Source organism: Protopterus annectens, chromosome 14.part0, assembly GCF_019279795.1.
Source record: "Protopterus annectens isolate FY-2018-M chromosome 14.part0, PAN1.0, whole genome shotgun sequence".
Classification (NCBI taxonomy): domain Eukaryota; kingdom Metazoa; phylum Chordata; order Ceratodontiformes; family Protopteridae; genus Protopterus; species Protopterus annectens.
The window spans coordinates 5,470,151-5,491,136 of NC_056748.1; the positions used below are offsets into that span (position 1 = coordinate 5,470,151).

Here is a 20,986-nt window from a genome sequence, read left to right on the forward strand (position 1 = left end):
TAACTGAAGTGGCAAAGCTTTGTGTGCTGTTCCATATAAAAACTTCCACTTGGCAGGTAAGCACTCTGGTGTTATTTTCCTCTCTAGCCAGTAGAACATATCAGGGTCAGCCTGTGAGATTCTGCCTCCTGAATTAATATTGATGTCTTTCACTTATGCCTGTACAGTGATGAGCCTGCCAGGCCATACATATGTTCTTAACGAAGTTCTTTGTGTTTCACTGTTGCACTCACTTTTGGGTTATCTGCTTGCAGGTAGCCCTCAGTCTGCCTGATTAACAAAGTCTTGGGTCCTGCGTCGGCTGCTGTCCCTTCTTCCATGACGTCATGTTGTCGGGTATAAAACATGCAGCCGACACCATTACATCTGTCTTTCTTGCCGTACGGTGCCTGAAGCAGAAGCAGTTCACAAGTGCCGGTCGGCCGACTCCTGAAATTTTTCGTTTTAGAGTTTCAGAACCGAAGTCTTCAACTAAAGCTAAGTACCCCGTTGGGGAAACTTTTTCTTGCTCCTTACCGATGTCAGTAAAAGTTAATTGCATTACTTGTGGAAAGCAAATACCTCATAAAGATTTTCATTCGTACTGTATTCCTTGCCTAGGCCCTGACCACAACGTACCTTGCTGTCGGTTTTGTGCTTTATTTAATCAGCGCACTATCCGTCGTCTGTATATTTTTGCCTCTAAATATTTCGGTTCTCGGTTTAATTATCCAGAAATGTCGTCGGTTAGCCACCAGACTACCGGGATTCCAAAAAAAACGCAAAGATAAAGATAGAGGCAGGCCGCCAAGGTCCAAAACTGCTGACGACGCTTCTCCTAAGCCAGTCACCAGTTCACCGGTACTCAGTGAGGTGCTTTCGCAGCCCCTGATACCCGCTACTTCTGATTCGCAGGCCTCTACTGAGACCCATTCGGAGTCCAGTATGCCACGAGATGCTTCAACTATGGAACCTGCGGATGTCTCTACCTTAGATGGGTTTGGAGCCGCTGTGCAGGCACCGGCTTCTGAGGGTGTATTCAGGCCTACGGACTTGCATATTAAACCGACGCCTCCTTCTTCTCTTGGGCCTAAATCTCGAACCATGCCTAAAAAAAACTATGCCCAGGCCACATGCTCAGGCCTCTATGCCTAAAAAACAAATGATAAGAATGGCTGAAGATCTAATAACTCTTATCAGGGGTGGCCAACCCCCCCCCCCCTTTCTAAGAGGCCTAGGACCAAAGTGGTTTATGAATCTTCTGACCAGGATTCTGTTTTTTCTGATTCTTCTGATGATCTGGATTTGCCCTTATCTACTTATGAGGATTCTGATGCAGAGGACTTAATTCCCTTTGCTTCCCCTCCATTTTTCTTTTGGGGAAACCTTACATATACTCTAAGGGAACATTTCCACTGAGAAAGACAGGATTTTTCTGATTCAAAAAAAGAGGCTTAGGGATTTCTTATTCCTACCTCAGCATAGGCCTTTAGCTATTCCTCCTGTACTACACATTGTTGTTGATGCTTTTTCAAATCTAGTTTGGCCCCTGATTTCTTGCCTCCTTCTCCCAGAAAACCAGACAGATACTACAGGGTCCCTGAGTCACTCAAGTTCCTTTTTAAAAATCCTATTGCGGATCCAGAGACTATTTCACAGGGGCCCAAGGGTATTAAGGCTTCTACTGCTAAAAATCCTACCCCTTCTGATAGAGACTCCAGGGCACTGGATAGATGGGGTAAGAAGGTTTACACTTCTGCAACCTTGGCCATTAGGGCTTTAAACTGCCAGTTTCATATGTTAAAGTATCAGCAACATGTTATTGGATTGCTTAAGCAGAAAATGATTGACTGTGTGGAAAATAAAGAATTACAGGATTTACTGCATTCTGCTGATCAAGTTGGAAAATATACTTTGCAATGTGGTTTTGATTCATTAGAGGCCTCTTGCAGGGCCGCTGTTACTGGGTCTGTGCTCAGAAGGCATGCTTGGCTTAAGGAGCAAACTTTACCTGATCATGTTAAAGCTAAATTGTTGGATGCTCCTTTAAATTATGACCACCTGTTTGGCAACAAGGCTGAGGAAGTTCTTAAAAAGATGGAAGCTAAAGCTAACTCTATGCAAACTGTTAAAGATTTCTTACAAGTTCAGCCTCCTAGATTTAGGAGGCACTGGCCCTGTAAGAATTGGTCCTTTCAAGCCCCTTCCAGGTCTTCACAAGCCAATCCCAGACACAGCAAAAAACCCCAGGTTTCAGTCCCAGACGGGACACAGGACTAAGCAGTGGGGGGCCTCCACTTCCAAATCTGGGAGTAACAAGACTCCCGCCTATGGTAAACTGTCTCAGTGACTTCCTTTTAAAATTTCCAAGCACTTATCAACTGACTGCCCCTTTGGGGGGAAAGATTGCTCTTCATGCAAAGAACTGGGAACTCATTAACCAGGACAAATGGGTTTTAAATATAGTGTCCCAGGGATACAGATTTCACTTCCACACGTTGCCAACACCAAGCGGGTGGCCAGACCTACCCCCAAATCAGTGGGTAGAGGCCCAAAACAAGTACTTTCTCTTAAGCATGGGGGCTATTCAGCTGGTGCCAGAAGAGGAAAAGGGACAAGATTTCTACTCTAGACTGTTCCTGGTACCCAGAAAAGACAATTCATGTCATACTATCCTGGACCTGTCTACTCTAAACACCTTTTTGGATATTCTAAAATCCAAGATGCTGACTCTTCACCAATTACTTCCTATGCTAGGCAAAGATGCCTGGTTGGCAACACTAGATTTAAAAGAAGCATACCTACACATCCCAATCAGGGAATCTTGCAGACGATACCTACACTTCAAAGCAGGCTACACGCACTATCAGTTCTCTACACTGCCCTTTGGCTTATCTACTGCGCCCAGGGTATTCACAAAGTGCCTAGCTCCAGTCATTGCATTTTGCACGCAAAGGAATATTCAAATATACCCATACCTGGACGATTGTCTAATTCAGGCAGAAAGCCAGGACATACTTTTGAATCATCTGGCCTTTGTACAAAGGGTTCTAACTTGTCTGGGGTACACCATAAACAAAAAGAAGTCACACCTGGTACCCTGCCAACAAATTATATTCCTGGGAGCAAGCTTGAATACAACTTCCCAGATGGCTTACCTCACGCCAGAGAAACAAATTCATTTGACAACCTACTTCAAACAAGTGGCCACAAAAACCCTGCTATCTGCAAGACAAATACTGCAAGCCCTGGGGTTCATGGCCTCCTGCATTCTTCTAATTCCGTATGCAAGACTGCATATGAGGAAATTACAATGGTATCTAAAAAGCCTATGGAGTCAACATTCTCAGGATCTAGAAGCAATGATTCCTATCATACCTTGCCTACGACTAGAGTTCCTTTGGTGGGCAGAGTCCTGACACCAAAACAAGGGACTACCTTTCACACCACCCCCTGCCGCCCAAACCCTAACAGACGCATCAGACTATGCAGGGGAGCTCACCTGGCAGGGAAGTGCATTCAGGGCAAATGGAACCTAAGTCAAATGCACCTGCATATCAATCAAAAATAAATGTTAGCTGTACAGAATGCTCTGACAGCCTTCAAGGACCACATTCTTCCAGGACAACTAATGGTAAAGATGGGCAACTCCATTGTTATGTGGTACATAAACAAGCAGGGGGGTACACATTCTTACCCCCTCTGCAGACTAGCCATGGCATTGTGGAACACAGCCTCGAGCTACCAAGTGCACCTACAAGCTCAATTCCTGCCTGGAAAGTTAAGTACACTGACAGATGGACTAAGCAGAAACCTCATGGACCCACACAAGTGGAAACTGGAACCAAGGATTTTCAACATGTTGACAAGCAAACGGGGGAGCCCAGATATAGACCTGTTTGCCTCTCCCCAGAACTACCAATTGGACAAATTTTGCACAAGGACTCCCCACAAACAAGCCTGGAAGGTGGATGCTCTGTCCTTCAGCTGGAAAAGCCTATCAGTCTATACCCCCCCCCTGCCTCTGCTCTCCAAAGTACTACTAAAAATCAGACTGGACAAACCAAGGATGATTTTGATTGCTCCAGACTGGCCACGCCAACACTGGTACCCCCTCTTGCGCAGTGTGTCACTGTTATCCCCATGGCACCTGCCTCAGACTCCTTCTCTGTTGTTTCAGCAGGAGAACCAGATTCTGCACCTTCAGCTTCTAACACTGAACCTTGCAGCCTGGCTAATTACAAAATCACTCCTTTACCATCCCTCAGTAAACCTGTGATGGTTATCATTTTAGAGGCAACGCGGCCTAGCACTAGAAAATCCTATGCTGAAAAATGGAAAAGATTCTATGCTTGGAACCATTCTCAAGGGATGAGCACAGCAGCGCCCAATTTACCTCAGATTTTACAATACTTAACTGAGATGCTTCACAAGGGCCTGTCTTTTTCCTCCATTACAATCCACACCTCAGCCATGTCTGCTCATTATAACACAGACCCCCCCCCCTTCTCGCATCCAAGCAATTTCTCAGAGGGGCCAAAAATTTGAGACCACCCAGGTGAGCCCCAACCCCAGCCTGGGACCTTAACTTTGTTTTGGAGAAAGTCACTCTACCTCCTTTCGAGCCAGCTGCTACTGCAGACTTAAAATTTCTTTCTTGGAAAACAGCTTTCCTTTTAGCAATCACTTCTGCTAGAAGGGTTTCTGAATTACGGGCCCTTATGGCAGTGGAGCCTTTCATCATCTTTCATGCGCACAGGGTGTCTCTCAGAACCAGTCCATCCTTCATGCCCAAGGTGGTATCCAGTGTGGCTCTTAATCAGTCCATTCATTTGCCAACCTTCTTTCCCAATCCACAGAACAAAGGGGAATGGATAATGCATTTTTTAGATGTGCACAGACAACTCAGATTCTACTTGGACAGGACTAAATCTCAAAGGAAATCTGAACAACTGCTGGTAGCATTTGCTGCAGGGGCAGAGGGGAAAGCTATTTCAAAGCAAACCATTTCTAAATGGAAAGGCCATTGCATTAATTTCTGCTGTAAGCACCATGGAAAACCTATCCCCCAGGGGATCAGACCTCACTCCACCAGGGTTGCATCTACCTCTACAGCCTTTCTCAGAGGCGACCCTACCAGGGACATCCTAGAAGCTGCTACCTGGAGTTCTGTACATACTTTCACCAAGCATTACCATTTACCAATTTTCTCTAAATCCAGAGCTGGCTATGCCACTGCAGTCTTGCAGGGCCTTATAGCTGGTCATAATGCTATCTGAATTACTCCTCCCAACCATAGCTTTGGGAATCTACCCAAATGTAATGACTGCAACAGTGAAACACGAAGAACATAGTACAGTTGTGTACACTTACCATAAATGTAGATGTTCGAGTGTATTCACTGTTGCAGTCCTGGTTACCCTCCTTCCAGCCCCCTAACTTCTTTTGGCTATACCTCTACTTTCCTTTACTATGCTTAAAAGCCTTTGGTGTATTTGCTTTTTTGTTGGAGGTATATCATTGTACTTTTATATTATTTGCTCCCTGTTAGGGGGGCACCTGACATCTGGGGCAAGAAAAACTGATGTAATGGCATCGGCTGCATGTTTTATACCCCTGGCATCATGGAAGAAGGGACAGCAACCGACGCAGGACCCAAGACTTTGTTAATCAGGCCGACTGAGGGCTACCTGCAAGCAGATAACCCAAATGTAATGAGTGCAACAGTGAATACTCTAACATCTACATTTATGGTAAGTGTACACAACTGTACTTTTATGCAGTCATCCCATTTGCCTAGTCACAAGGTATGCTTCCGGTACCATTCCTTTTGGTGCTTCTTTTATGGTGCATATCCAGTTAGTGGAGCTACAGTTTTGGCCACCATTATTAATAACTTCAAGAAACTTCACTTTCTTTTTCCAACTCTGTATCCAATCTTGTTTTGCTGACTCGCATGATATATCCTTAGCCAGCACATAATCATCTTCTGTATGGAAATTGGAGGGCTGTATCTGATCAGTTCCTAATTCAGTGCTAATACCTTCTACACGACCTGTCAGCAGACTTTTCCATGCCTGCAACATCAGATAGATGTAAAATTAAATTTTAGCAGTTTCTGTGTCATTACTAGTCAAGCCTAAGATTTCAGCTGTATGTTGCATCCATTTTTCTCTCTCCACCATTTTTTTTACCTTTTCTGAGGCTGAAGCTAATTCCTTCCTGCAGCACTTGACTGCTTCACTCCAAGTACTTACTTCAGAATTCTGCATCTCATCATCATTTCCATTTTCTTATCTCTCTGGTATTATTTTCAGTAAATCTGTCACTTTATCATTGTCATTTTTGTTGATCCACTTGTCCTGTATTTCCATCACTTTATGAAACCTGGAATGATGCATCATTTCGCAAGTGCTGCCATGCCTCACAAATACTGCAGCTTCATCCCAGCCAGTGAAGACTCCAAGTCCTTTCTGTTCAGCACAGTCAGACTTCCATACTTCACCTTGTCTTTTAATTTCAAGTCTTTCATATGTGGTGTAGTGTTATTTCTAAACCACTGAACAGTCAACCTCAGCAAATGCTGTCCTTAAAACACGCAATATTGAAGTATGTTCACCCAGTGCCATGCTCCTTGTCCCTTTTGGAGCAGGTAATGTATTAGTTAGAACAGGTGGAGGATTTGGGTTCTAACCATTCTCAAGCTGGTATGGACTGTAGCCAAAGATACTGTGCATAGTATTTTGCCATCAGATCCTAAGATCATGCCATTTTCTAGCCACGTTCACTACTATGGTTTACTTTTGGCATTATTTCAGTTAGTGTCCAGTTGTGTCTTTCTAGGAGCCCATTACTCTGTGTGCTGCCAAGGATTATAGTTTCAGTATCAACACAATAATGTCTAAAGCTTGTGACTTCCAATTTGTTATTTAAACATAGTCGTTTTATCGTTTTTGTTGTCCAGGACTGCTTGATGTAAGGCCGTTTTACTCAGCAAGAAAAGTGAAGCTACTATTTTTTCCATAACATGCTAAACGTGTCCTTTTTCTTTCCTAGTATTCATTCTTTTGGTAGAACGTACTACTTTTCCATCACCAAACTAAATGTCCTACCTCTAGGTGTATTAGTTTACAGTACCATTTCTTGCTCACTCTGAATCCGTTTCCTTTTATTACTGTCTTACCATTTTTATTCCTTTAAAAATAAAACTTCCCTGTAAAGATTCTAAAGTCACAATTAAATGATTGACTGGTTGCATAAAATTTTGTTATGAGAAGTATATTAAAGCTTGGTCATGTCAGCCTAGGGCTCGCCGATGCAGGGCAGTGGCTACTTTTCAGATTTGTCTTTCACAGTACAAGCTTGGATGATGTTTGTGCAGTAGCGACTTTGGCTTCAGTGAATACTTTTACAAAGTACTACAAACTGGATGTGATCTCTTGGTCTAGGTCTTCCTTTGGTACACAATAATCAGAAACGTGTTTAGATATGGCAGACCACCATGCAGTTTGATCCTTGAACTGCTGTTGACAAGCATGGGACCTCTTCATACCAAATAAGAAAGTTATTTAACAGTGTTAGTTCTGGATAAGCAGATTTATACTCATTAAGTTCCTGATGTGGTAAAGATAAGCACATGACCTTTATTACAAATGAGTAAATAATTCATTCATTCTATATTACCACCCATTTTGTTGTAGTCATGTCAACTCTGCAAGCCTTTTCAGAGAATCACCCCTTTGTTTTGTCTTTTAGCTGTGTACCAAAAGATTGCTTTATCTACTGCAACTTGAGTTTTTGTCCATTCTTAACCTTATTGGCAATACTTCACTGTTTTCATTTTTACAGCTGTTCATAAGCTAAAATATCTTTATTTTCTCCATTAGATCTAGACGGTTTCATTGATAAAACAGAAGCAGAGGTAAAGGATAAATTGAAAAGTATGGATAGATGGAAATCCACGGAAAAAGAACACATGGATGCCATCAATCATGATGCAAAGGAGCTGGAAAAGATGACAAATCGTCAGGGCATGCTTCTTAAGAAGAAAGAAGAATGTATGAAGAAGATCAGAGAACTAGGTTCTTTACCACAGGAAGCTTTTGAAAAGTATCAAACACATACACTTAAGCAGGTGAGAAAGCAGCTTAATTGTTATTGTGATTAAACATCAGCTGTGGCATTTAATATTAGGGGTAACAGAAGTCTGGCACATGGTCTGCCCCTCATCATCATCTTTATCTTCGTCATCACTGTAGGTCAGTAGAGTGTGGATGTTTTCTATTTTCAATAATCCCTCTGTCCCCTAAGGCATGCCATGGCATGGCCAAGATATTTTGAATTATACCCCAACATCTAGACCAGCTTTGGAAATGTAGCCCCTACCCCAAATGTACTCAACCGAATTCTACAGTATACACTTATAGGCAGCATTCTGTTTCACTTTTGTAAAAAAAAACAGTGATGCTTCACAGAAAAGCACCTGCTCTTTACCTGGAATGTGTATAAAGAGCCACTAAGCATAGCGCATAAACTAAAAGGAAGAATAAAACACAGTCTAACAGCACATTCTGTCTTCAATAAAAATTAATAAACATTTTTAGAAATGTGTATGTAGTCGTAAACTTAGTGCATACCTGCATATGTCTTTGTCGGGTATTGATTGATGAACATGCTCCACCTAAAGAAAACCATATCCCCTCGAGCCACACGCTCCAGGGATCTAAACCTCACCACAACAATAAATAGGGCGTGCTGGAGGGATAGATTCCTGTCCCAGAGACTTCCCATGCTCTGGAACAAGATTCCAGTCTACATTAGGCAGAGCTCCTCGCTAACCCTCTTCAAGAGAAACCTTGACGAGTGGATGGGAAACAGAAAGTTTACCCCAGGGATCACTTCAATGGCTCTGCTGGACAGAGGCACAGGGGACTAGTCTAAGGGGGCGGCGAAAGCCAACACATTCCAGCTAGGCTTACAAATGCCTTCGGGCAGATAGCCTAGTACCTACCTATGATTAAAAACCTAGGCAGATTTTTAATGCATCCAGAATATATATTATCTGTGCAGTTATGTTTCTGTTATAGGCGTGAGACTTGTGTGGTCCTAGAGGCCAGAGATACCATTGGTAGCTCACATTCTGTGACTATGTAAACATGTCCAGTTAGATCTGTGACCTTCATTACTGTCTCTCTATTTTGAGGAGTTTCTCATGTAGGATTACTCTGTATTTGAAAATCTAAAAACAGTAGAACAGCAGATCTCACTTATATTTAACACACTAAAACCAAAAAAGTCCAATTACGATTTCAGTGTGTGTTAAGAAGTGTTATAGTATTTTCATCCAGAATAAATAAGGAATTCCTCAGAACCAAAACTGTGACGCAAGCCAAACCATTATATCAGCATCATATGCAATCATGATCAATTCCATCATATAACCCTGGCTGGTAGTGTCCTACCACAAGCACTTTGATTACTTTTGTAAGGGATAAGGAGCAGGATTTTAAGCCATTTGTGAACACACTGTTTTTTGGGAGTATTGGATGTAAGATTACTTTTCTAGATCTGGAAATTGAAATGGATGTGCATTTTCAGAAATGTTGTCGTCTGTTTACAGGAAACCAACATTTGCTAATAGCCAGGTACATTTTCAAAGTAGGCATTCTTGTAAGACAAATTGTAATGTAGCTAGGGGACAGTTTATTAGATTATGTATATTTGTTAGATGAGAATAAGATTTTTTAAGTGAATGTGAATATTTGTTGAATCTGTTTTTAGATAGAGGTTTTAAAATTGTGGTCTAAATAGCATTTTAGTGGAAGTTATATGTAAGCGAGAGAACTTGTTTCCTCCTCTTCTGCATCAGTTACTGTCTTCTAAGAATTTGGGGCAGACAAAAATTTAGAATGTGAATTTGGTTGTTCATTGTTTTATTTTTTCCCTGTTAACACAGCTGTTAGTCATACAGTCGGGAACATGAAAATATTGCAAGGGAATGAAGAATTGTTTCATATTATTAGGATGTGGCCTGTGGGTTGTTTTTAAAAGGCACCATAATCTTAAGGACATCTTGGAAAATATATATGAAGTCGAAGATGATCTTCAGAAAAGTAGAGACCTTTAAATATGGTAATTGTGTGTCATTTTAACAAATTACTGTAATGTTTTGAAGTTTGGACTTGTGGATATAGTATAATGGTGCCAAAGTTAATTACAAATGTTATTCAAGTGAAGTAGCCTGTGTTGCTCTCTCTTTAAGCCGCAACGGCTTCTTTATAGGCAAAACTGCTAAAACACTATTGTAAAGTATTATCACATTCTGTTATGGATACATTTTAAAACATTTTTGTTGTTCATGTTGAAATTTCTGAGAGAAAAGGAGGTGGGTTTAAACAATGACTGCAGCACAGGTAAAGAAATTAAACTGGCAACTACTACTTAAAGCACACAGAGTACCAGAATTAAATGAACTTATTAAAAGTGTTTTACAAGCTCACCTAATTAATGGATTTTGTATAATACTTTTACATATTTTTTTTATAGATTTATTATATATTTGTGCGTATTTTATGTTTAGATTAACATTGACAGCCAGGGTCACATGATGGAATTGATCACAGGATTCAGTAGGACTTCTGATTGTATTTGGTCGTTATATTAATAGTGTGATTTATATTATTTGTCTTGAGGAAGTCCATGTTTATTGTGGATGAAAAACACAATGTTTCTTATTAAAAACTCAGATTAAAGTCCTTATCTGTTTCTTGTTTTACTCTGTACTTTGATTAGTGTTCCTTTTTCAGGATTCATTACATTTCCCTTGTCACTCATTATTTATAGGATTTCTGGAGAACCAGTTTTGGCTTACTTTCCTTGTTGCGTTAGTTCCAGTGGACATCTTAGAACTGGCATTGAGGATCCCTTTTGTGGATATTTGGCTGTTATATCTTTCGCTCTTCAATGAGTTTTGATTTTCTCTGAAGTTCCAGTGCCCAAGCAAGTGCACTTCCTTTTCATTATAATCAGAAGCTGCTCTAGAAGAATGTATCTTGCCACAATAATCACCTCCCGAGTCCTATTTCTTTTGCCTGAGTCTTGAGCCAGACATTTGGCATGTAAATGTTCCTATGTTTAATGTTACGAAGTTTCAGCCACCAAAGTGTTTGTGGCTTGCCATTTCACAAGCAAAGACCTGCACTGGCATTGTCTTAATTGCCTGAAAGAGGAGCATGACAGAAAGAATTGCCATAATTTCTGGCATTATAATAGAAGCACCAAAAGACACAGGAGGAAGAAAAATTTGACCTACCTAGCATCTCTTATAGGTTCATAGGTATACAGTAGAAGAATGACCACCAGGGCCTTAATAAGCGTAACTGTGCAGTTCAACCCAGTTGAGTCCCTATGTATCATGAGCATTTATTAGAGGGAGTATGTTAGGAAGCTTCTAGAGGTTATTGGGTGGGTGTTAGGATGTTACTGTGTATGCCTGTATCAGAGACATGTAAGCCAGACCAGAGGTGAGTTTTCAATTTCCCTTCCATTGGTCAAGGTTACACTTAAATAAGATTAGGGATGGAGGGGCTCTGCTTCACATGAAATGGGAGCCTGTTCTGGAGTATGGGTTCCTCTGAGGCACATATCTGTCTCACCAACATGTCTTGTGTCATAAGCAAAATTTAAATCCTTGAATCTAGTGGTACTGATGCTGTTTGTTTTGCAGATGTGCTAAAGGTCCATCAGTGCTGGATCCAAGGATGCCTTGTATGCCAGGCATAGATTGCATCTGGATAAGCCTGTAAGAGATAAGAGTATAGAGAGAGAGGGCTTTAATGCAATCCATATAGGACATTGTGTTTCATACCCTAGGTTCTTCTGGTAAGGAGCCTTTGTGGGTGATCTAACTGATGTTCTTCGTGTTTCACTGTTGCAGTCATCACATTTGGGTTATCTCTGCCAGGGTAGCCCTCGGCCGGCCCAAATACCAGAGGCTTAGTATTTCTTCGTCGGTTGCTGTCACTTCAGGACTGACGTCAGGTCGTCAGTAGTATAAAGTAAGGCAGCCGATGCCATTACATCAGTCTTTCTTGCCATGTAGCCTGAAGCAGAAGCAGTTCGCACGAGTGCCAGTCGGCCACTACCTGAGTTTCATCTACCGAATTGAAGTTGAAGTCTTCTAAAGCTAAGTACCCCGTTGGGGATCCTTTTTTTCTTGCACTAACCGATGTCAGAAAAAGTTAATTATCTCACCTGTGGAAAGTAAATACCACACCGAGACTTTCATTCTTACTGCGTAACTTGTTTAGGCCCAAACCACGATGTCACCCGTTGTCGCTTCTGTGCTTTGTTCAACGCCAAAACTATCTGTCGTCGGGCCCTTATTGTAGCTAGATATTTTCACTTACAGTCCTCGAATTCCGATATGTTTTCGGTAAGCCATCCAAAAGCAGATCTTCTAAAAAAAATGTAAAGATAAACACAGGCAGACTTCACAGGTCCAAATCTACCGACAACGCTTCTGTTAAACTAGTCGTCAGTTCTCCGGTCCTCAGTGAGGCACTTTTGCAGCTCCTAATGCCCGCTTCTGTGGATTCACAGGCCGCTACTGAGACCCTTTCGGAGTCTGGTATGCCGCAAAACTCTTCTTCGACTAAGGATCATGCGGTCGTCTCTACCTTGGATTGGGTCCAGAGCCACTGAGCAGGCACCGGCATCCGAGGAAGTCCTTCGCACTACCGATTCTCAACACAAACCGACATCTTCTTTCACGACTACCGTTCTTTCAAAAACCGAGTTTCTTAAACTCAAGGTATGAACCACACCTAAGAAACAGACGACCCAATCTCAGGCACCTGCTTCCTTGCCTCAGTCTCAAATGCTTAAAATGGCGGAAGACTTTGTCATGCCGATCAGGGGAAGCCAAGCTACCCCCTCCAAAAGGAAAAGAGATCTGTCCTCCTGTAGTTTTGTCTGAACAAGAGTCAGATGACTCTGATGCATCTGAATATGAAGACATGCAACCCCTCTCTTCTTATGAGGATTGTGATGCAGTGAATTCCATCTATTCAGCCTCTCCCCAAGAGGATTTTTCCTTTGAGGAAACTCTTCATACCTTAAGGGAGCATTTCCAATGTGAGAGTCAAGACTACCCTCAGTCTAAAAAGAGACTCAGGGAATTCTTAGATCTTGCACTGCACAGGCCCTTGGCCATCCCCCCAGTCCTGGATGTTGTGGAGGATGTTTTCCTGGAATCCAGCTTGACTCCTGACACCCTCCCTCCTGCACCCAGAAAACCAAACAGGTACTATAGAGTCCCTGACTCGCACAAATTTCTTTTTAAAAATCCTACTGCTGACCCTGAGGTAATTTCTTAAGTGCCTAAAGGGATTAAAGCAACCTCTGCTAAGATTCCAACCCCCTCAGATTGGGATTCCCGAGCACTAGACATACTGGGTAAAAAAGTATACACCTCAGCTACTCTTGCTGTCAGAGCACTAAATTGTCAGCTCCATATGCTAACATTTCAGCAACATACAATGGAACTCCTCAAACAAAAAATGTCTTCCTCTCCTGCTTGTGCAGAATCTAAAGAGTTACAAGAGTTAATGCATTCTGCAAGTCAAGTAACTAAACACACCTTACACTGTGGTTTTGATGCCCTAGAAGCTTCTTTCAGGGCAGCCGTCACTGGATCTGTCATTAGAAGGCATGCATGGCTTAAGGAATAGCCTCTGCCATACCATGTCAAATCTAAATTGTTGGATGCTCCCTTGCACAAAGACAGCTTATTTAGCACTAAGGCAGAAGAGGTCTTAAAAAAGATGGAAGAAAAAGCAAAGTCTATGCAGACAGTTAAGGATTTCTTACAGGTCCAGCCACCCAGGTTCAGCAGGGATTGTCCCACCAAGTACTGGTCCTTTCCTGCTACCACTAAGCCAGTCGAGCCCAGGTCCCGGGGAACCAGACCCCCCCCCAAGACAGCAGCCACAGTGAATGCAGAGAGCTAAGCAGTGGACTTACCTCCACTTCAAAACCAGAGAGTTCTAAGCCACCCCGTTATGGTAAGAAGTCAACAATGAGTCACCTCCCCCACCCCATCCCTCTGCCCACCTTCACTTACCCCTAGGAGGAAAACTTTCCTTTCACGCAAGCACCTGGGCCACTATTACCAACTACCACTGGGTTCTCAACATAGTGTCTCAGGGATACCAGTTTTCTTTCCACACCCTTCCAACCCCAAAAGGGTTCCCAGATCTACCTCCAAACCAGTGGGCAGAGGCTCAAAAGCAAATACTTTCCCTGCTTTCTGTGAGGGCAGTAGAGCAAGTTCCTGCAGAACAGATAGGCCAAGGTTTCTACTCCAGACTTTTTCTGGTGCCCAGAAAAGAAGGCACCTGGCGCCTCATCCTCGATCTATCCATTCTAAACACCTTCCTGGTGTTCCCAAAATTCAAAATGCTCACCCTCCAGCAGCTGCTACCCATGCTGTCCAAGGACGCTTGCCTAGCCACCCTAGATCTAAAAGAGGCCTACCTCCACATTCCTGTCTTGGAATCATGCAGGAAATGTCTCAGTTTCAGGGCAGGATCTCAACACTTTCAGTTCTCTGCGCTTCCCTTTGGCTTATCTACTGCTCCCAGAGTTTTCACAAAATGTCTGGCTCCAGCCATTGCCTTTTGCAGACAAAGGAATATCCAGATTGACCCATACTTAGACAATGGCCTTATTCAGGCAGACAGCCAGGAAAAGATGCCCAAGCACCTGACCTTTGTAAAGACCCTACTAACCTTCCTAGGGTACACAATCACCGAAAAGAAATCCAAACAGGTGCCCACCCAAAGGATTATCTTCCTGGGAGCAAGCCTGGACACAGCATCCCAGATGGGCAATCCTTACACCAGAAAAACAATTTTTCCTCCCAGCCTACTTCTCTCAACTAGCCACCAGACACCAGTTATCTGCAAGGAAGATCCTGCCATCTCTGGGGTTCATGGCATCTTGCATACCACTCATTCCATATGCCAGACTGCATATGAAGAAACTTAAGTGGTACCTAAAAAGCCTTTGGCGTCAACACTCTCAAGACCTGGAGACTCTTATACCTATAATTCCTTGCCTCAGAAAAGGTTTTCTTTCGTGGGCAACAGCATGCTCCCACAACAAGGAACTACATTTCTCACCACCCCCTGCCACCCAGACCCTCACCACAGACTCATCAGACTATGCTTGGGGTGCACACCTGGACGGCAGGTGCATACAGGGCCAATGGAGCCCACAGCAAATCCCTCTGCACATCAGCCAAAAAGAGATGATGGCTGTCCAGCACGCCTTGATAGCTTTCAAGCCCCTTCTCTCCTGATCAAAACAGCAACAACACTGTGATGTGGTATATCAACAAGCAGGGAGGGACTCGCTCCTACCCTCTATGCAGGCTGGCCATGACCCTTTGGCACACAGCCTCAGCCATGCAACTGCACCTGTTAGCACTGGCCAAGACCCGAATTTTTGGAACCAAGGGTGCACCAACACAAATGAATAAACGACAATTTTACCTAGGTTTCGTCTTTAATGTACAGACTTCTTCAGGAAATAAACACCTCTCAAACCCACTCCAACAATATATATTCACACAACTTTACACACCTACATTATCATTAACCAATTAAAATAGTAATTAACGAATTAAAGCTATACACATCTACACTTAAAAAATATTATTAAACAATAAAATACATACTTTAAATCTAATCTAACACACACTATTGCATGAATTTCAAAGGTTCATAATGTTACATTCCTTATAAAAATAATGTTTTTAAAAATGTGTATATATATATATATATATATATATATATATATATATATATATATATATATACACACACACACACATCAATATCCTGAGATGTAATACGATACAATACATATCACCCATCCATTTGGTAACATTAACTCTATTTAAGATTAGTTTTTCAAAAATTATATGTGTAGGATGTATCCCATTAAAACATACTTAAAGCATCCTAAAATATATTTTAATTTCAAAATCGGAATCATACTGATGTTGTCATTGATGCCCGGAAATACTGTAGCATTTAATCTCAACTGCCATTTCATTTCACATATATCCAAATGCACATCCAAGACAGCACCCTGACAATTTTTTTTAATTTGCTGTAATATACAAAACTTGAATTTGTGCTCTGGATGTTGCTCAATATGTCTAACTAAGGCATTAGTATTTTTCATATGCCTGATATCCAGTATATGTTCACTAATTCTTTCTCTAAATGTTCTACAAGTTTTCCCTATATAGAAAGCCAAACAATCTTCACATTTTGCCATATAAACAACATTTTTAGTATAACAATCAAAGTGTCCATATATACTAATGGACACACCCACAACATCTATTTTTTATCCAGAAACCAAGATGTACTTGCATGTACTACATCTGCCACACTTAAAATTACCCTGACCTCGATTGGGGTTACCAGTCCCATTAACAGTGCTAGCACCCATTTCCAATAACTGTTTAAATGACTTCCCTTTTCTAAATACATTTTTGGGGGGGTTACTCAACTTTCCCCATACATTACTATCCAGTTTCAACAATTTCCAATTGTTGTGTATAATGTTAACTATATACTCAGCATCATAACTGTAAGTGGTTATGAAAAACATTGATTCGCTCATTTCAGTGGTAATATTTGTTTCATTTATTAATTCCACTACCGGATGCATGTCCGCTTGATAACCCACATTACCATTCGTTTCCAGGATTGCCCTATAGACCCCATTGGCTCTCTTGTATTTAATTTCATCCATAATGGAATCACATAAAACCATAGGATATCCACGTTTAACAAACATACTCCTAATAAACTCAATTTCTTTAAGAAATTCTTCATGTTCACTTACCATTCTGGCTGCCCTAACCATTTGACCTTTAACTATCGCTTTTTTCTGATGATTAGGGTGCCAGCTCTGGTAATTCAAATACGAATTTGAAAATGTGGATTTTCTATAAATCCCAGATGTGAAACGTTTTCCAATATGATCCACTTTTAATTTTACATCTAAGTATGATAATTCCTCATTACTATATTCATAGGTGAATTTGAAAAACTCCACTGTACAATTTATATATTCTATAAAGGCTTTCATGGTTTCAACACATCCATCCCAAACCACAAATATGTCATCCAAGAAACGGGTGTATTGCTGTATGTGTTTCATATATTCACTGATAAAGACATACTCTTGCTCCCAGAAGGACATTATATAGTTGGCATAAATGGGAGCACAAGCCGCTCCCATTGCCACTCCAGTATTTTGTTTGTAATAATGACCTTCAAAAAATATATAATTATTTTTCAACACAACCTCCATTAAGGTCACAAACGCATTAATATGATCCTGTTCATATACACCAGTTTTTACCAATTATTTCTCCAGCCAATCCAACCCAATTTCGTTAGGAATGACTGAAAACAAATTACATCAATGGTCAACAAAATTGTGCGATCACTAATTTTCACTGCCTTTAACGTCTCCAAAAAATGCCATGAATCCTTTGTTATGTACCCAAATTCCTTTAACCCTTTTTGTAAGTAAAAATCCAAAAATTTACTTATAAAACATGTTTTACTCCTCTTCCCATCAACAATCGACCTGAATTGGATATTATTTAACCCTTTATGCAATTTTGGTATACCAAAAATGTTGCTAACCATAGGAAATGTATTCATCAAATAATAATGTTCAGTTTCATCTGTTTGCCCCTGCATTAATAAATCCTCGACCAATAAATCAATTTTTGAGTATGCAATGTGTACTTGATTTAAACTACTCTCCTCATATGTATCAGTAGCTAACATACTCAACATAATCTATATAATCATTTTTGTCCATTATCACCATGCCATTCCCTTTATCAGGTTTCATGAACCTTAAGGCCTTATCATTAATTAAATCTTTTAACAATTTTTCTTCATTTCTATCTAAATTATTGATGTTATCAAAGTCCGTTTTCCAATACCTCTACTTTCTCTCATATATTCCCTTATATCCAGCTCACAAGCTTTTTCATACAAAGCCACCATCCCATTTGGGGGCGGATTAAATTTGCTTGGCTTTCTTAAACCAACATTTTCTTGTTTGTGATAATTATCAAAAAACATCCTTATGTTCATTTTTCTTGTTAACATTTTTAAATCTATTAGAATTTCTGAAATTTCCTCTTCTTAAGGGTATAAAGGAAAAACCTTTTGATAATAATTCGGCATACTCGCACCCTATCATCTTACTAGAATAATTGCACACTTTGTAATCCCCATGGATGTTTGAAATAATGCACGGACTACTTAAACAAACAGCATTTCCTTCCCCTTGCATGCATTGCATCAATGACATTCAAAATTTCACACATTTCACCATCACATATAAATTCAGGTATTATTAAATCACTTTCATTTATACCACTACCATTAATGTCCATAAAGTCCATACACACAGGCTTTTGCCGCATTGTTAGTTCATCTACATCTCTCAGTTCAACATCATTAAAATCTTGCCCAGAAATATTCAAAGTGTCAAAAACATTAACTGGTCCCGCTGCTTGGAAACTCGAGTTCTGATAAAACACTTACCTCTACAGAGGATCATTCAAACAGCCTACCTCCATCCATCCTGATTTGAGTTGCGATGCTGTTGTGGATAATTCCACTTTTTCGGTCTTGCCCCTTGCCTGTAATGTTCATGGCTCCCATCCGCCTTTTGCTGCTGACTGCCCTGTTCGCGATTCCGCAACCTCTCCGACCGCCTGGGACCTCCATCTAAAGGGAACTCGTTCTGCTCAACTTCCCTATTATAGTCATCTTGTTGTCTCGTCACTTCCTGTCCCACCTCCGGCTCGTCATTGGTTGTTCGTCCTCTGTAACCATGGTTACCTGCAGACAACGGATATACCTTCTTATTTTTATATTCATTCGTATCTCTACTAATCTTGTTTAATTTTCTTTGATATATGCTAGCACAACTAGAATCAATACTCGCCAACATGTTATAGTTGGTTTGATAATGTTCAAAATTTAAGTCCGCCAAAATAAATTCATTCTCCTCCTCCAATTCTTGTATATGGCGGGCTATAAGCAAATCATTATATTTGATCATTATTCTCATAAGCTCGATTCCAGTCCGATCGAACAATTGATGCATTTCTTCAGTCATTTCTTTCTTCCCGTCAATGCCATTGGGGTATCTCCAGAGCTGCATTCCCCGCGGCACCATCCCCAATTCAATGTTCTTATGCAAATAACTGTTCTCTATTTGCAACTTCTTCATATTAACCTTTTTTTCGAAATCTCTCATGCGGCTGGCCAAAGTTTGATTAATCTTTTTAGCCACATTTTTAATACCACATTCTTGCTGGAAATTAAAGTTGTTAACCTTCCACTGCATTTTATTGAAGGTTAAATTTAATCGAAAAGACTTGGGTTTTTGCCTTGTTGGCGTAGTAATTAAGATGTCTAAAGATCCCAAGGAGCACAAACCTTCGGGTTTCAAAAAGTGCTCTAAATGTTGGGTACAAAATATCCGGTACTGATGGGCATTCCATTTGTGTCTATTGCCTGGGAGTCATCCATCTGCAGGAATCCTGCAGTTTTTGTCATGCGTTCAGTCCTAGAGTTCTCCAAGAGAATAAGAATAAGCTAATTTTAAAGGGACTCTTGAAACCCTCTTTTGAAGAGGCTATGGATTCGTCTTCCAGTGGAAAATCAAAATCTGGCAAGTCAAAAAAGAGATCTCCTGCTCCGTCAGCTTCATCGGAGCCTCTGGAGAAAATCTCAGAAACTACATCGACCTCCTCGGCTCCAATGTCCTCGGGGCCGCAGGAAGTGTCGGTATTGACGGAACCGGCGTCTGCTCCAATTTTATTGGAACTTATTAGGAGCCGATCGCCCAGTCTCAGACCAGCTTCTCCTAAGAGGAGATCTCATTCTCCATCCTGTCTTCCAAATCCTCCTGGACCCTTTCGGATGTGGATGTTGATAGGGTGGTTCAGAGGCTCCTCCAGTCACCGGTTTTGGCAAAATTGTTTTCGGCTCTGGCCCAGTCGGCTCCGGAGCCCGTCACGACCCCGTCTTCGATCATTCCTCCTCCGAGCGCATCTCTGTCTTCGGAGCAGAGTGTTCCGTGCCGTGTGATGTTCCTAGGCCGGCTCTGATGCCCCATTTGGCTCCATCGGTACCGACATCGGCTCCGACCCCATCTGCTCCGTCCTCTGGGTTCGGGACTCTGGATTCCTTGGTCGGGCCCGAGGCGGACATCTCTGGGCTTATTTTGGTCCCGAGCCTCCCTCTCGGTGCATCGGCTTGGAGAACTCCGACCCCCGTCATGGCCTCGGAGACTGGTCGCTCCTCGGATTCGGGGGGGCCGGCCTTCGAGGCTATGCGGACCGGGCTGGCCAGATCATCAGCTACATCAGGCGGGTCGGTCACTCTGTCCCCCACCACTCCGGTGAGAGCTACTGATCACCACCCATCCATGGACAGCAGAGCACCAGGGCCTAGGCATACCCCCACGAGTGGTCCCCAAATTTCTGAGGGTCCCTCAGAGTTCGTGCCTGACGAGCCCCCCCAGAAAGAAAACATGCAAGAGGAAGCACATAGACTCCCAGGATGAGTCCCTCACCTCTGATACTGACCTCGAGGAATCGGAGGGGTCCCCCAAGTCATCCTCTGATGTTTCTTTCTCTGATATCCTGGAGATACTGAAACAAGAGGTGACTGGCCTTCCAAAGCCCCTTCCGAGGAGGAGTCAGTATTCCTTAAGGCCTTTGGTGCTCAGCCCTCCGCCTCCTGGGTGTCTCCACCCTTCGACGAACTCCTTGATTTGATTTGTCGAAGAGTGTGGGAAAACCTTGATTCTGTGGAGCCCGTACCCAGGCGTCCCAACAAGTTTCTTTCCGCCCCCCCCCCCCCCCAGGGCAAAGAGTTTGTCT

General features: G+C 42.0%; 1 protein-coding gene across 1 annotated transcript in view; it reads left to right on the forward strand.

Annotated features, from left to right (window-relative positions):
* The window catches only part of SMC3 (structural maintenance of chromosomes 3), a 2,445,376-nt gene that overhangs the window by 1,859,629 nt on the left and 564,761 nt on the right, over window positions 1-20,986 (forward strand). Inside the window, exon 22 of the mRNA XM_044056330.1 lies at window positions 7,866-8,113. Within this exon, the coding sequence (XP_043912265.1) occupies window positions 7,866-8,113 (248 nt within the window). The remainder of the gene's footprint in view (window positions 1-7,865; window positions 8,114-20,986) is intronic.